The sequence below is a fragment of the Vulpes vulpes genome, chromosome 14, assembly GCF_048418805.1.
Source record: "Vulpes vulpes isolate BD-2025 chromosome 14, VulVul3, whole genome shotgun sequence".
Classification (NCBI taxonomy): Eukaryota; Metazoa; Chordata; class Mammalia; order Carnivora; family Canidae; genus Vulpes; species Vulpes vulpes.
This window is the reverse complement of record NC_132793.1, coordinates 66,190,834-66,206,488: the sequence shown is the minus strand read 5'-3', so window position 1 is coordinate 66,206,488 and position 15,655 is coordinate 66,190,834. Positions and strand designations below refer to the sequence as shown.

General features: G+C 37.1%; 1 protein-coding gene across 1 annotated transcript in view; it reads left to right on the top strand.

Annotated features, from left to right (window-relative positions):
- The window catches only part of ADGRV1 (adhesion G protein-coupled receptor V1), a 529,718-nt gene that overhangs the window by 98,800 nt on the left and 415,263 nt on the right, over positions 1–15,655 (top strand). Inside the window, exons 25-31 of the mRNA XM_025992909.2 lie at positions 3,081–3,210; positions 5,474–5,554; positions 6,918–7,057; positions 8,596–9,205; positions 12,376–12,591; positions 14,456–14,671; positions 15,375–15,619. Coding sequence (XP_025848694.2) covers positions 3,081–3,210; positions 5,474–5,554; positions 6,918–7,057; positions 8,596–9,205; positions 12,376–12,591; positions 14,456–14,671; positions 15,375–15,619 — 1,638 coding nt within the window. The remainder of the gene's footprint in view (positions 1–3,080; positions 3,211–5,473; positions 5,555–6,917; positions 7,058–8,595; positions 9,206–12,375; positions 12,592–14,455; positions 14,672–15,374; positions 15,620–15,655) is intronic.

The window sequence follows — 15,655 nt, the reverse complement described above, 5'->3', positions numbered from 1 at the left end:
TTTCATGACTATCAGAAAGCTACTACCCTTGAAGACCTCTGAGTTGAGTTTTAGGGTACTTGGATATCCTGTCTGGCTTTGGATTCACCACGTTGAACTGTGATCTTTGCTTTGTCCCTGAAAACTTGATAAATAATTTGTCTCCACTTCTCTATGATGGGTCAGCTGTCTCTGATCTGCATTAGCACAAAAGTAGGGCTTCTTAGGCGCTGTGTGTTAGCATGTATGTATTGTGGGAAGGAGGGGAAGTGCCAGGAGAGATCATCTACAGGAGAGGATACAGTTGAATATCAGATATCATTGTTCTTTTTTTTAAAGGATTTTATTTATTCATTTATTTATTTATGAGAGACACACAGAGAGAGAGAGGCAGAGACACAGGCAGAGGGAGAAGCAGGCTCCCTGTGGTGAGCCTGATGTGGGACTCGATCCTGGGACTCCAGGATCATGACCTGAGCCAAAGGCAGATGCTCAATTACTGAGCCATCCAGGTGCCCCAGACATCATCGTTCTTAACCTTATTCTCATATACTGAGGTACAGGTGATCCCCACCATCCAGGTGCTTACTTCCAGCTCTTGATAGTGATGTGAAACAACTGATTAGTGACTGAATCACAGTTGTAGGCATATTCAGGATTGGTACTCTGGGAGAGAGGTGGGTATTGACATAGTCAAGGTAGTTAAGGAGGCCTTGTTTAGGGAAGTGATACCTATGCAGAGTGCTGAAGTTTAAGGAGGAGGAAAGTAGTAAACTAAATGAAGGGGGAAAGCACTACTAGAGACTGGTAAAATAGCATGAGTAAAATGTTAAATGGTCCTAATGAGGAGCAGAAAGAAGACCAGTGCTTCTGGAGTGTGGAGAGCTAGGTGTCATGTTAAAAGATAAGATATGTGGGGGATCCCTGGGTGGCGCAGCGGTTTGGCGCCTGCCTTTGGCCCAGGGCGCGATCCTGGAGGCCTGGGATCGAATCCCACATCGGGCTCCCGATGCATGGAGCCTGCTTCTCCCTCTGCCTGTGTCTCTGCCTCTCTCTCTCTCTCTCTGTGTGACTATGATAAATAAAAAAAAAAAAAAAAAAAAAAAGATAAGATATGTGGGCACTGGGATTTTGCTAGGCCTTAGAAATCATGTACTCTTGTGCCTTATGTTTTAAAAACAAAGAAGTAATTGAAAGGTATTATGTATTTATAAACAATCATTAGTCTGAACTGAGGAGAAAGAATTGAAAGATACAAGCACTAAATATAGGAAGACCAGCAAGGAGTCCATTTTGTAGAACAAGGCAAAAGGTGTTATTAGTATCTTGAACTAGGTAGGTAGTGGTATAGATGTGAAGGAGAAGATAGGCTCAAGAAATGTGTCAGAGTTAAAATGGCAGGATTTGAAGATTGTTTAGTGCTAAGGAAAAGGCAGAAAAGAGTGTCAAGAGTGACTCCCTAGTTCCTGGCATGAGTAACTTGCTTCTGTGTAACTTAGTACTGTGGAGAGGATTGGATAAAGCATAGATTTTTTAAGGGAAAAATCATGAATTAAAAATCCTGACAGAAATTATAAGAAAACTTTGAAATAGGAATTAAGAGTTAAGTCTGGATATCAGAGTTTGGAGACAGAATTTGAGACTGGAGAATAATAAATAACATTTGAAGGCTAAGTGTATAGTAGCCTTGTCTAGAGAGAGAGTCTAGAGAGAGTCTGATGAACAGAAGTTTTTAGAGGTTGTAAGGAGACTGTTAAAATCAACAAAGAACACTAAAAAGGATGAGCTAAAAAGGTAAGGAAAAATTGAGAGTGTGATATGGAATATCAGAGAAGAACATACTTCTAGAAGAGGGAATGGCTCATTGTGTAGGATATTGCTAAGGTCAAGTTAAGATGGTTTCCTAAGGCAGTCAAATATCATTTCTGTTGTTATGACTCCTAGAGTTAACTCCATTGATGACTATCCTCTAGACAGAGTTAATTGCTTCCTTCTTGAGGTAACTGTATGCCATTTACAGCAGTTATTATTCTATCTGGATTATATTACATGGTTAACACTCCTTATAGAATCTAGCTAAAATTTATCTTGGCTGCTTTTGAATCCCAAGCATCTAAAATGGTACCATGTCCATGATACCATGCATTTGATAAATATTGAAAAAAGTAAATAAATGAGTGAGTAGGTAAATTGGTACTTCTGTTTCTCAATTTAGCTTTAAGATCATTAATAGCTACTGAGAATGAAATATAGTTTACCCACACAAGTTAATAACACTAGAAAAATTTAAACAACTTTAAAATATGTTCTCATGAGTTGGGGGGAAAAAAGGGCCTTATGACTTTGAACTTAACTTTTTTGTTTTTGCTATAGTATGTGAACTTTTCTGATGAGAGATCTATATTATGAATTGCAGTTGGAAGTATAATCAAGAAAGTGTTAACGCCCAATAGACTGGTCTTTATTATTATTTGGAGAGATCCTCAGAATAAAAACGTGAAAATGCCATTGTTATACATTGAGTATTTATATTACTTAGTGATATAATTTGAACAGTTCTAAATATACTTGGTCAAAAGTTATGTACATTTCATTGAATTAATTTAGGAATTTGTGGATGTCACCTATTCAGATTTCTCATTTGCCTTAAGTACTTTTTTTTTTTTTACTGAATAGGCAAACAAGAGAAATAAAAATCCATCTGCTTTACCTAGTTGAATATTTATTTAGAATTTATATTGAACACTATTCATATCCATTTAAGTGTTTTCAGGTTTATATTTTATTTATTTAAATTATCTTGGTTTATTTATTTGAGAGAGAGAAAACACATGGTGGGGAGGGGCAGAGGGAGAGGGAAAGGCAGACCCCCCTGAGCAGGGAGCCTGAGGCAGGGCTTCATTTTAGGACTCTGAGACCATGATTCAAGCTGAAGGCAAATGCTTACCCAACTGAGCTATGCAGGCTCAGGTTTATATTTTACTTATGTTCTTTTGTTTCAGTATTTTTAATAATTTGGGACATAGAAAACATTCTCATCTTGCACATTAACACACAGAATAATTCTAATCTAGTGGATAAATCTTTTGTTTGTATTTCAGAGTGTTGCTGGAACCTTAGAATTTCAACCAGGAGAAAGATATAAGTACATTTCTGTTAATATCACTGATAATTCTGTCCCTGAATTGGAAAAATCTTTTAAAGTTGAGTTACTGAACTTGGAGGGAGGAGGTAAGCTGATGACTCAAAAGTATCAAATATTTGCTTGTCTGTATGGAAAATTTCCTCAAATTTCCCTTCCCTGTGTTCCCAAAACCCCAGGTGAAAGCAAAGGAGGTCAAGCCAGGGAAAAGATTAAACAACGGCCACAGCTTGGATGACTGCATAAAGCAGTAAAAATATGCTGGATGGTGTGTTTGGAGGGTGACATGTAAAAATACCATCTTTGTTTGCCCTCCAGAGACAAGTCCTTGCATCCCCAAATCATATTTTTGTGAAACGACTTCATTAATTAGAGGTCACTATAAAACATTTGAAAAGTTGTTGTTTGTATCACTTGTAGTTAATAATACTTAATGTGATGGAGAAAACGTTAATGATCATTATTGTGTGATAAGGAACATTAAGTATTCTTTAGAAGTAATATTTCTGGTCATAGTGATACTTGGTATTTTATGTGGAAACTTCTTCCTGTATCTCTAGATTATACATTGTTAGGTATTGTGCATGAGTTCTCACTTGAAAACCTATCTTGCAGCCTCTTAGTAAACAATAGTGACAGAGAATTTCATTTTTGCCTCAGTGAGTTGGGCTTGGAGTAAAGGAATCTAGACACTGGCTTCTATTCCCCAAGTCATAGCTAGGGACTAAGAAGTGCAGTATTTTTAGGAGCTAAATTCACCTGAGGGTTAAGGGAAAAACTGTTATTTCATATTGTTTTGTCTTTAAAACCAACTCTACATAACATAGACATCTGCTGGATGTTTTATGTTATTCAGAGTGCATCGGTGTTGAACTTTACCCTCTCTTATGACTTGTAGCTAATATGGGGGATGCACTGGATATTCTCTAAAACTCATTTTGCCTCTTAGTCCTCTAAGGTTATTTCAGATTTGGGGGGCCATAATGTCTGGTGTATCCCAGTCTGGCTGATGGGAAGAGTAGAAGAGCAGAACAGATCTTAAACTCGTATGTCAATCAAGGATACTGTAGAAGCACATAGACATGGATGTGGACTTGCTTCTCTTACTCCTCTTCTCTTCCACCATTGTCATTGTTACACTTCCTGTCTTCTTTTTAAACTGTTAGTAAAGTAATGGGTAGGGTATAAGATGTATTGGAAGTGAAGGTAGAAGCACTTTCTCTTTGTCTTAGTCCTTATATATTGCCAAGTGCTTTATTTTTTACATTATTTATTTGGTCTTTAGAATAGTCCTGTTAAAGGCAGCACATTTTTTTTAGGTGAGAAAACTGAGGTACCAAGAGTTTTAATGACCTGTTGGAGGTTTTACAGTGGGTATTTCTCACAGCCAGCCTGAAACAGATTGTTGTAGACTGCTTATCTAGGGTTCTTTCTGCCATGTCAGTAGCAAAAGGGTGATCAACTCTGAGAATGGTAAATAAAGTGGGAATTTGAACCTTTGGCTGGAGGGAAATGTTAGACACATTTCGCTAATTTTGAGTTGATTGAGGTGAGTGGTAAGGTGACTCTGTTATAGTCATAATCATATAGGCCTAACCATGTGATTATACACAACCACAAATATTTTTAAAATGTTTAAAATGTTAAAAACAATTTACATTGCTTTAAGTATGTGATTTAAAAAGACGGTTGGGCAGCCCGGGTGGCTCAGTGGTTTAGCGCCACCCTCAGACAAGGACGTGATCCTAGAGACCTGGGATCCAGTCCCACGTCAGGCTCCCTGCATGGAGCCTGCTTCTCCCTCTGCCTGTGCCTCTGCCTCTCTGTCTGTTTCTCAAATAAATAAAAATCTTTTTAAAAAAAGTCAGTTGGTTGGGATCCCTGGGTGGCGCAGCGGTTTGGCGCCTGCCTTTGGCCCAGGGCGCGATCCTGGAGACCCGGGATCGAATCCCACATCAGGCTCCCGGTGCATGGAGCCTGCTTCTCCCTCTGCCTGTGTCTCTGCCTCTCTCTTTCTCTCTGTATGACTATCATAAAAAAAAAAAAAAAAAAAAAAAGTCAGTTGGTTAAGTTGGCAGAAATGGGAAATACCAATTACAACTTACTTGGAGTATTTCCTAATGCTATGGATGACTTTTCAATAAATTGGTAGCTTGACTAATGTTATACTTTTACATTCAAAAATAGTGTTATACTTTTACCACTTAAAAATATATTTTCTGTGGAAGAATGCATGTCATAGGGTGACTATTACTACATTTTCATCTTTTCTGGATATGTTTTAAGAGCTCTCCATTTTCTCATTGTGTCAATGTGTATTGTGTGGGTGTGTCTCTGTGTCTTCTTGTGAAGTGACTGAATTCTTTAGGGTTGATGGCAGTGGTAGTGGTGACGGGGACATGGAATTCTTCCTTCCAACTATTCACAAGCATGGTAAGCAGCTCTTCCAAGGCCCTTTACTAGTCTACATTTTAACTCTTCTTTTCAGAGACAACAATACTAACCAATTATTTATACCTACTGTGTGCAGGTTCTTTACATATTTTATCTCAGTAACCATAACAGCAACTTTATATTTACTCTGTGTTATAGTTACCTACCTAGAAAGTGATCAAGCCAGAATCAAGTCCTTGCCTGCCTCCAAAGCCCAGACTTCCCTTAGTATGAACCCAATAGAGTTTCTTGATTCCAACTATAATAGAAATTTTGCTTGAATATCAGTCATAAAATGATTTTTAAAAAATATTTTACATAGCTTTGAATACCTAGAACATTTATATTTTTATGTTAAATGTATCATGCTTATTGTATTTACAGAAAGAACCAGCAGTCTTTACATGTAGCATTTAATCAAAACAGGAAAAAAGAAATTAAAAAGGCAGTAAATGGGGAGAATAAGTTGTCAGTGAGTGGGAGGGAATACTCAAAAGAGAATGCATTTGATTCATATGCAAGCGTGATTCAGCTTTTTACCTCAAACACTTTTTTTTTTGTATTGGGAGAAAAATGCATAGAATACTCATTTCTGGAGGGAGAACTTTTTCTAATCCTCAAATGTTCCTTTTTCACAATTTCAGGTTTTATATTTTAAGGTTAGAACTCATGTTGCCACTCTTCTCATTCCTAACTTTCATCAGTGCCTCATGTAACTACTGTATTTAATTACTGTGTTACTTTTGGAATTGTTCATTTTCTGTCTGTATATATTAATACAACATAATAGTTGAATATACTTCTTAGGAAAAAAATTCAGTATTTCTGTAGGTATTGGCACTTCTTTAGTTACAAGACTGGAGTGTTTGGGCGCCAGGAGAGGTAGATCTATAATATCATAATATGATAATAAAATAGACCTAGAACTCATGCACATTTAGAAACCAAGAATCTGTTCAGTCAGATTGATAAATAATCATAGGGAAGCTGTTTCATGAAGGTAAGAGTCATTTTGGCTCCTGTTCTTCTGAGGTCAGCAAAGGTCGTGGGAGACTTTCCTCATATACTCTGTGTGGAAGAATGTTCTCTTTCATAGGGCAGAAAAAGAAAAACAAGTTTTCCTTATTCATCTCCAAGTGCTTATACAGCACTTGTATATCATGATGGTGCCAAAATAGAGAAAGGTCATAAAAGCATGAATATGTGTGGCAACCATTTGTGTCTGCCTTTCTTTCTAAAACAAATTAGAATGTACTCAATGAATGGTAAAACTCTTTTCAAAAAGTTGTTCCTTGGCTTTTCCTTTGGTTTGTAAATTACTTATTAACATTTTCTTGCTATTTGTTGGAACTTATTCATGCAGCCAGTCTAGGAGTGGCTTCACAAATACTAGTGACAATTGCAGCCTCTGACCATGCTCATGGTATATTTGAATTTAGCCCTGAGTCACTCTTTGTCAGTGGAACTGAACCAGAAGATGGGTACAGCACTGTTATATTAAATGTGAGTACATTTTTTCTTCCAGTCTTAGACACTTTCTGTTCTTTTAAAACTTTTATTGTATTATGAAGGTGTCCTTTATGTTTTTTTTTTTTTTTCCTTTTTAGGTACAGGGGGAATGATCCTAGTGGAACACACAATACAGATTAATAATTGAATAGTAATTTGACATTTGTCTTTGTATGTAGTTTTGCATATAAGTTTGTCTTATGATTTTGAGGACTCCTGACTCTTTAAGGAATATAGTAGAGTCATACAAGTATTAATTTACATAGATTTTGTATTAATTCACTTAGGCTGTGGAAACAAATGTCTCCTAAAGCTCACTGGCTTAATATAACAAAGATTTGTTTTTCTACCGATGTGTTTCTGGAGCCTAACTTGACAGTCACCAGTTATTGAGGCATCAAGGATCACAGAGGTAGCATCTCAGCAGGTGCTTCTGTCTTCACGGAGGGGGAAAGTGTGGATGTGGAGAACTGCATATGGCTCTTAGAGTTTCTTTCTGGAAGTGATTCATAACATTTCCACATTTTCACTTAGTCACATGGTCAAAAGTCACATGGCCATGCCTAATGTTAATGGGTAGAAAAATGCAATCCTATCTCATCTCTCACCCAAAAGGAAATAAAATCCAAAACATTTGTGAACACCAGTTCATAATGACAACTCTATATGATGTGTGTGTGTGTGTGTGTGTGTGTGTACTTCCTCCTCTGCTTTGTTCAGTTAGGAATTAAGTTGAATTCAATTGTTAAACAACTGGGAGGAGCTAGAAGCTTGCTCAGCCTCCTCAGATTTTGTATAAATAATGATGAAAGATTACTCAATGGCAGATTTTCAATAAGTTGTTGTGGAGTAATTTGAACAATCTTAGAAAGGATAATTATTCAAAAAAAGAAAAAAGAATTAAGGGAAAAAGATTAAGTCTTCTAAAATCCCTATCTTGGATGTTATTTTAAGTTAACATTTGTATTTAAAGCTATTTTTATTCCCCTTAATATATTATTGGCAAAAGTATTGCTGAAGTATATTTTAGTGAACTTTAGGAGAAATATGTTTTTTGGTGAGTTTTTCATATTATATTGAAGATAAAAGAAAATATAATTTGTTTTCAAAAATGAGTTTCATGGCTAACTTTTCAGAAAATATCACTCATTTATTACTTACAATGAAGTATATACCAATATACCATCTTTGTAGTAAAAGCAAAAATTTTCATGAGTATACTTACATATGATAATTACATTTGCTTCATTACTAATTTATGATTGCAGGAAACATACCGCTGTAGTTTAGTTAGTAGCTAAAAATGTTCAATCAATTTGTAGCTTTGTGCAATAATCACTTTTTAAGTACTCTGAGGGTCCTCAAAGATGGGTAGTACTTGGCCTTGCCTCCAAGAATCTTATATTCTTGAGAAAAACTAGTAGAAAATAAAATAAAAATTTAATATCTTGCTATCATTCTATATTTACAAACCTCTAAATCAGTGATTTTAATCTCTCTTTTAATACATTTTGCTATTAAATATTTTATAGATTATAAGAAGCCGTGGAGCTCTGTCTCAAGTGACTTTGTTTTGGAGCATAGGCTCTGATCCTGATGGCGATCTTGCCTTCACCTCTGGCAATGTCACATTTGAGATTGGGCAGACGAGTGCCAACATCACATTGGAAATACTTCCAGATGAAGATCCAGAACTGGATAAGGCCTTCTCTGTGTCAATCCTCAGTGTCTCCAGTGGTTCCTTGGGAGTTCATACTAATGCCACATTAACAGTTTTGGCTAGTGATGATCCTTGTGGGATCTTCATCTTTTCTGAGAAAAATAGACCTATCAAAGTTGAGGAAGCAATGCAAAATATCACGCTGTCAGTGATAAGGTTAAAAGGCCTCATGGGAAAAGTCATAGTCACATACACAACGCTGGATGATATGGAAAAACCGCCTTATTTTCCACCTAGTATAGCCAGAGCAACTCAAGGAAGAGACTATATACCAGCTTCTGGATTTGCTCTTTTCAGAGCCAATCAGAGTGAGGCAACCATAACTATTTCAATTTTGGATGATGATGAGCCAGAAAGATCGGAGTCTGTGTTTATTGAACTACTGAACTCTACTTTAATAGAGAAAGTACAGAATCGCCCAAGTAAGTAACCATTAGTGTGTTATTATTATTATTGGAGGTAAGAATCCTGAAAAAATAAATCAAGAATTGGTATAGTAGAAAATTATATAAAAATAGTAAGCTCCAGTTTTGAAAGTATTGCCTTACAGAAGTTTATAAGACAAATGGAAGTGGGACACCTGAAAACATACGATTATGTTTTAAGAGCCCCTTATGTTCCCAAACTAAGTTGTTAAAAGCTGCTGGGTAATCCGGTGCAACTGACATCTAGTACTATTGTATTATATATTGTAGCTTCCAAATCATTCTAGAGTCAATCTGGGGGTTCCAGGTCCAGTCCTGGTGGCAAGATCCTGAGTCTCTTTCACCTTGATCCAGTCTGAAAGATTCCTTCACCCATAGAGCCTCTTTGGCAATGAGCATATGGATACAGCAACTGCATGAGGGAAGGGGGACAGAAGTGTGTAGCAGTAAGAAATCCTGTACATTTGTGGGTCACTGAAAGTTAAGGCACTGGTTGGTAATAGGAATGGGGAGTGACCTGTGTTGGGCAGATGATGTGGTGCGGCAACTTCTTTGGAAAAGTAGCAGCCACTTCCCCTGGGGTTGTGGCTCAGTGGCTTTTAGAGTTAGGTGTCTACAGGTAGAGAGCAGACCTTATGCTTGCAGAGCTGAAAGCAGTTATTGTGTTATACCTTGTTCATTAGTCACATCTCTCTAAGAGGACATATAACTTTAGAAAGTTGTTTTTAGACAAAGGCAAGGATCTAGATCTCCTGGAATAAGGGAAAAAGCAGATGAAGAAATATTAGTGATATTAATTCGATATCAGTTTAACATCAGCTTTAGGACAATATTTATAAGAAGACAAATAAAACATTCTAAAGGAAACTGGAATTACATATTCTAAAAGTAAGATTCCAAGAGCTACATGTTGACTGTTGACTGTGTTTTGCCATATAGACTAAGGTTTCTCGTAAACAAATTTCTTCACCTTACTGTAATACCTTTATGGATATACTATATAGTGAGCAACATTCTTGTCCACAATGTAGGTAATTGCAAATCAGTATTATGGAAGGAAATTTATAAGACAACTATTAACATTAAATATTCAGGTTATAGTCAAGGTTAAAATTCTCACATAATATCCATCGTTTTTTTCCTTTACAAGATTTAGGATCAGTTCTAATAGCAAATAAATTGTAATAAAATCTAGTGACTAGTCTTACTAAGTAAGAATTATAAATAAATAAACAAAAGGATTATAAAATAAAGCCTGGTTTCAAAGAACTCACAGTTTATTGAGCGAGATAAAAATAAAACCAGAAGGGAGTATCAAATATAGCAGTGGCTAGGAGCTATGTGTGTTGGTGTAAGATAACTTATCTTCCAATATATTGTAATAAACTATTGGTCGTAAACTTTTTCAGCCCCAGTTTCCTTATCTATTATACCGAAATACATTGGGGCTTGAGTACAATAATGTATATGAAAATTTATGCAGTATCTGGCACATGGTAAACATTCAGTAACTATTAACAGTTATTGTTAATAACAAGGTATGCAGGATATCAGTGTGCTATGGGATAGGAGAGACAATTGACATGTAATTTATACTTGTTACATCCCTGGAACCAGGTAGCATATTTGGGGCAATTCACAATAGGCATAAAATAGATGTGAAATAATTAAAGAACAATTAAATGCAAATCTGTGTGATGTTGACTACAGTGTAATAGGCAAAATCAGTGTAGGACCTGATAGGGTCTCTGTTACTGTACTCTGAGTATAATCATTAACTTGGAGGAGAGCACTGTGAGAAGACTGGTGATCAGCACCTGGGTAAGCTCAGAGCACAGTATGAACAGTTTGAATAATTGAAGGTTTTATACCTGGCTTGATGAGGAATTGTATATAGGGAGCAAGGGATTACATAAACCCTCACAGGATGCCTCTTGTTGTGTCTAGCAGGTACTGGCATGATACCTTATGACTTCTTCACCATCTATGTGCCTCTGATTACTCATCGGTGAAATGTGGACAGTGTTACCTGCCCCATAGAGGTGGCATAGGGATTAAATGACTTGACACAAGAGAAGTGCTTAGAACAATGCCTGGCAAATTCTTTTGTAATTTAGTTGTATTTAATTATATTGGTTTATACTTTTTTATTTTAACTATGATATAATTTAGCATGGTCTGTGGGTTTCTATCACTGAAATTAAATGGTGTTACTGTTTTTAGATTGTCAGAAAATGTTACATTTTATTATCACATATTTCCAAATAATACAGTTGTTAGAGATACTCTAAATATCAACTCAAAATTGTTTACTGCTATTAAATTTGTTGATGGTTCTTCATTTGTGTTAAAAGGTCAATTTTTACGTTGTTTTGGCAAGGGTGGTGGTTGGAATTGAACCTAGAAGATAATTTAGAGAGTTTGTAGAAGGTCCTAAATGCCTTCAAAACAAGTTTTGCTGTCTCCAAAATCAGTGGAAAGTGAGAAGAGAGCCTTGAAAGTATTGAGCACACTTTATTGTACCAGCATTGGGGTAGCATTGAGGCTGACTTGCACTCTGCATTCTGCACTCTTAACTAAGATGGGACAAAAAGGAATGGGTTTGTGAGCAAGGACAGGGAAACAGAGAGGCAGTAATTTAATTACGGTATGATGATTTGCAGCTGGTCTTTGAGGGCACGAAGCTTAATGACTTTCCTACTCAGTTTTGCAACTGAAATGCTGTTTTTTAAAATTTTTATGTCATGCTGGTAATTAATTAGAAGAGCACAGTCCTGTAGGTACTGTCATTATCTGTTGCAATATTATGTAAAGTGATGATTGAGTGGAACTCCATAAACTGTGAGTTTTGACACATTTCCAATGCTTATTAAAATATTCCTGTAAGATAACTATTCCTTTGCTAAGAATTCTGTAATAAAAATCTCTCTAAAATGTAAAGCTACAAGAGAGCAGGGATTTTGTTTCATTGATTTTTGTTAACCCAGTGTCTAGATTAGTGCTGGTACATAGTAGTCAGTACATATCTTTTTTTTTAAATATGTAAATAGTAGAGAGAAACAACAAATGAGGCTCCCATTTTGCTGATGGAATCTTGCTGAGGTTTCCTGATGACTTTTGGCCATCGGGTAGAATTTTGATATACTAGCCTTTCTTCTGTCTTTCAGTTCCAAATTCTCCACGTCTTGGGCCTAAGGTAGAAACTATTGCTCATCTAATCATCATTGCCAACGATAATGCATTTGGAACTCTTCAGCTATCAGCACCAATTGTTCGAGTGGCAGAAAATCATGTTGGACCCATTATCAACGTGACTAGAGCAGGAGGAGCATTTGCAGATGTTTCTGTGAAGTTTAAAGCTGTGCCAATAACTGCAGTTGCAGGTAAGAAAAGACCTCCAGGCAGCAGTGAAGTGGTTTAGAGGGAACTTATATCCTTAATTAACCAAAGCCACTTACAGATGTAGTTAGAAAAATCAACCAGAAAAAATAATTCTCTTGCATCTTTTTAAAGGCATAAAAATAAAGCTTTTGTCTTGTATTTATGACACAGATTTTGTAGAATTTTTTTAAAAAGATTTATTTATTTATTTATGACAGACAGAGAGAGAGAGAGGCAGAGACACAGGAGGAGGGAGAAGCAGGCTCCATGCTGGGACGCGGACTCGATCCCGCGACTCCAGAATCGTGCCCTGGGCCAAAGGCAGGCGCTAAACCGCTGAGCCACCCAGGGATTCCCAGATTTTGTAGAATTTTTAAAAAAATGTTAGCAAAACTGTATATGAATTTTAAAGTTAAAATGACCGGAGTGCCAGGTGGAGTGCCAGGTGGCTCAGTCAGTTAAGCATCTGCCTTCGGCTCAGGTCATGATCCCAGGGTCCTGGGATAGAGCCTCCCACACACTCCCACCTCCCAAGCATTGGGCTCCCTGCTCAGTGGGGAGTCTACTTCTCCCTTCCCCTCTGGCCCCCCACCCCACTTGTGCCCCTGCTCTCTCTCTCTTTCAAATAAATAAATAAAATCTTAAAAAAAAGGTTAAAATGACTAAAATTTGCACAGACCAATGAAAAGGAAACTAGGGAAAGTATTGTTAGGCTTTCTCTGTGTGTACTTTTTAGTTATTTGAAAGGGATTCATGTGTAAATGATCCTGAGGAATGCAGGATAAAATGTGCAGCCACATGGTTGCAGTGCTTGGCAACAGTCTTGTCTCTCAACCCATTTATCTTGCTTGTTTATTTATTTATAAAGAATGTGGAAGAGGCAATGGCTAGCATTAACTATTCTGTGTAAGCAAAATGATTTCATTGCCAAATGCAAACATGAGGAGACTGCCTTTTTTGTTGGTGCAGTTAGAGCATCTAGAGGGAGATCTGCCCCGAGAGCTATTCAATTAGAATCTTTCTAGCGTGCATTTAAAGGAACGTAAGTGTGAATGGATAGGATAGCATGTTCCATTCTTTGAAATAAATCATCTGGATATGATGTTTACTTGAAAAGATAATAAACCAGGCTCACCTAGTCCCTACATGGGCTGTGTGTGTGTGTGTACGTGTGTGCATGTGGAATGGGTAGCCTAGAGGAATGCCTGACTGTTCAACAGTGGGGATGAATCGATGTTCTAGAAAATTAGCCCTTAGACTTCATATGAAGGCTCTCTGCTTTCCCTTCCCAGCGTTTGACCAGAAACAAAGCCACTGCCAATCTGAGCAGTATACAGTAGCAGCTTTTAATCCAATTTTTAGGAAAGTCCATAGTTTCCAGCTATAACATTGATGATGCGGACATGCGTATGTCTGTGCAACAGTACAACTTATCTTTTTAGTGAGGTCAGAATTCCCGTTCTGTTCTTTTTTTAAAAAGTATTGTGCGTATTTTGTTTCTCTTTGTAGATAAGAGGTTATCTTGTGGTAACAGATGACGCGATGTATCTTTGTCTCAGGCCATATCTGTATCATATCTATATCATCTATGTCTGTTATGACAAGTAGAAATTACGTACCTGACTTTCTAAAAATAAAGGATAGCCTTGAACACCCTCTGGAGGTTGTTTTCATTATTTTATGATCTCAGATCTATTTTTTTCTGGGAAGAGAGGTAAAATCTTTTTGTTTACGATATAGTCAATATCCTCAAAAAAGCTTTACAAGTGTATCTGTGGAATTTAATATAGTATTCCACTTGTGTATGGCATGTTTAACGATCATATTTGGGAATAAGTCTCGGCATTTTGCTTTTTATTTTTATAGGTGAAGATTATAGCATAGCTTCATCAGATGTGGTCTTGCTAGAAGGGGAAACCAGCAAAGCTGTGCCAATATATATCATTAATGACATCTACCCTGAACTAGAAGAATCATTTCTTGTGCAGTTGCTGAATGAAACAACAGGAGGAGCCAAACTAGGGGCATTAACAGAGGCGATCATCATTATTGAGGCCTCTGATGACCCCTATGGATTATTTGGTAACCAAACTAGTTTGTGCCTTTGTTTTAACTTGTCAATATAGATCATGCATTTCTTTATTTTTAGGGACTTAGAATTAATTTGATTGTGTTCCCCTTTTTAACCGGGTGTTACTGACATATAGGGTATTTAAGCACCCTCCCTAGTAGTGGTTAGTGGTCGTTAAAAAAATAAATCAGCATCTTAGCATAAATACGGAAGGGACCAACTTTTAGGCTTGTAAGTCAGATCTGGCTTCTAGATGTGTTTTGTGGATCTTTGACAATTCTTTCAAAAATTAATTTGCATAAATTTACACAAAAATCTGGATTTCTGGGCTTTCTTGACTAGCAGGAAATCTGGCAGCATTGTGCCTCCCTTCCTGCATAGCATCAGTCGTGAGAGCAAAATAGCAGTTGCCTCTGTGGACCAGCAGTTAGCCACAGAACTCACTAGACCCACTTCATTAATGACTGATACATGCCTGACCACTGTGGGATTCTCAGTTTGTAACTTCTGTTTCTGTCATAATGAGTAATAGTGTGGAAATTTGGCAGGCCTGAACGATTAGTATCACAGCATGCTACTCTGACTTGAGGGGGTTTAGCTATTTATATTTAGACTGTGTAGGAGAAAAAACAATCAACTCTAGGCGATAATAGTTAGCTTTGTGTTGCCTCAGTTTCACTTTATATTTGAAATTAATTCTGTTCTGCCCTTCAGGTTTTCAGATTACTAAACTTATTGTAGAGGAACCTGAGTTTAACTCAGTGAAGGTAAACCTGCCAATAATTCGAAATTCTGGGACACTCGGCAATGTTACTGTTCAGTGGGTCGCCACCATTAATGGACAGCTTGCTACTGGTGACCTGCGAGTTGTCTCAGGTAATGTGACCTTTGCCCCTGGGGAAACCATTCAAACCTTGTTGTTAGAGGTCCTGGCTGACGACGTTCCGGAGATTGAAGAGGTGAGAGGAATGGCTAGTATAGAATGACACTGTAAA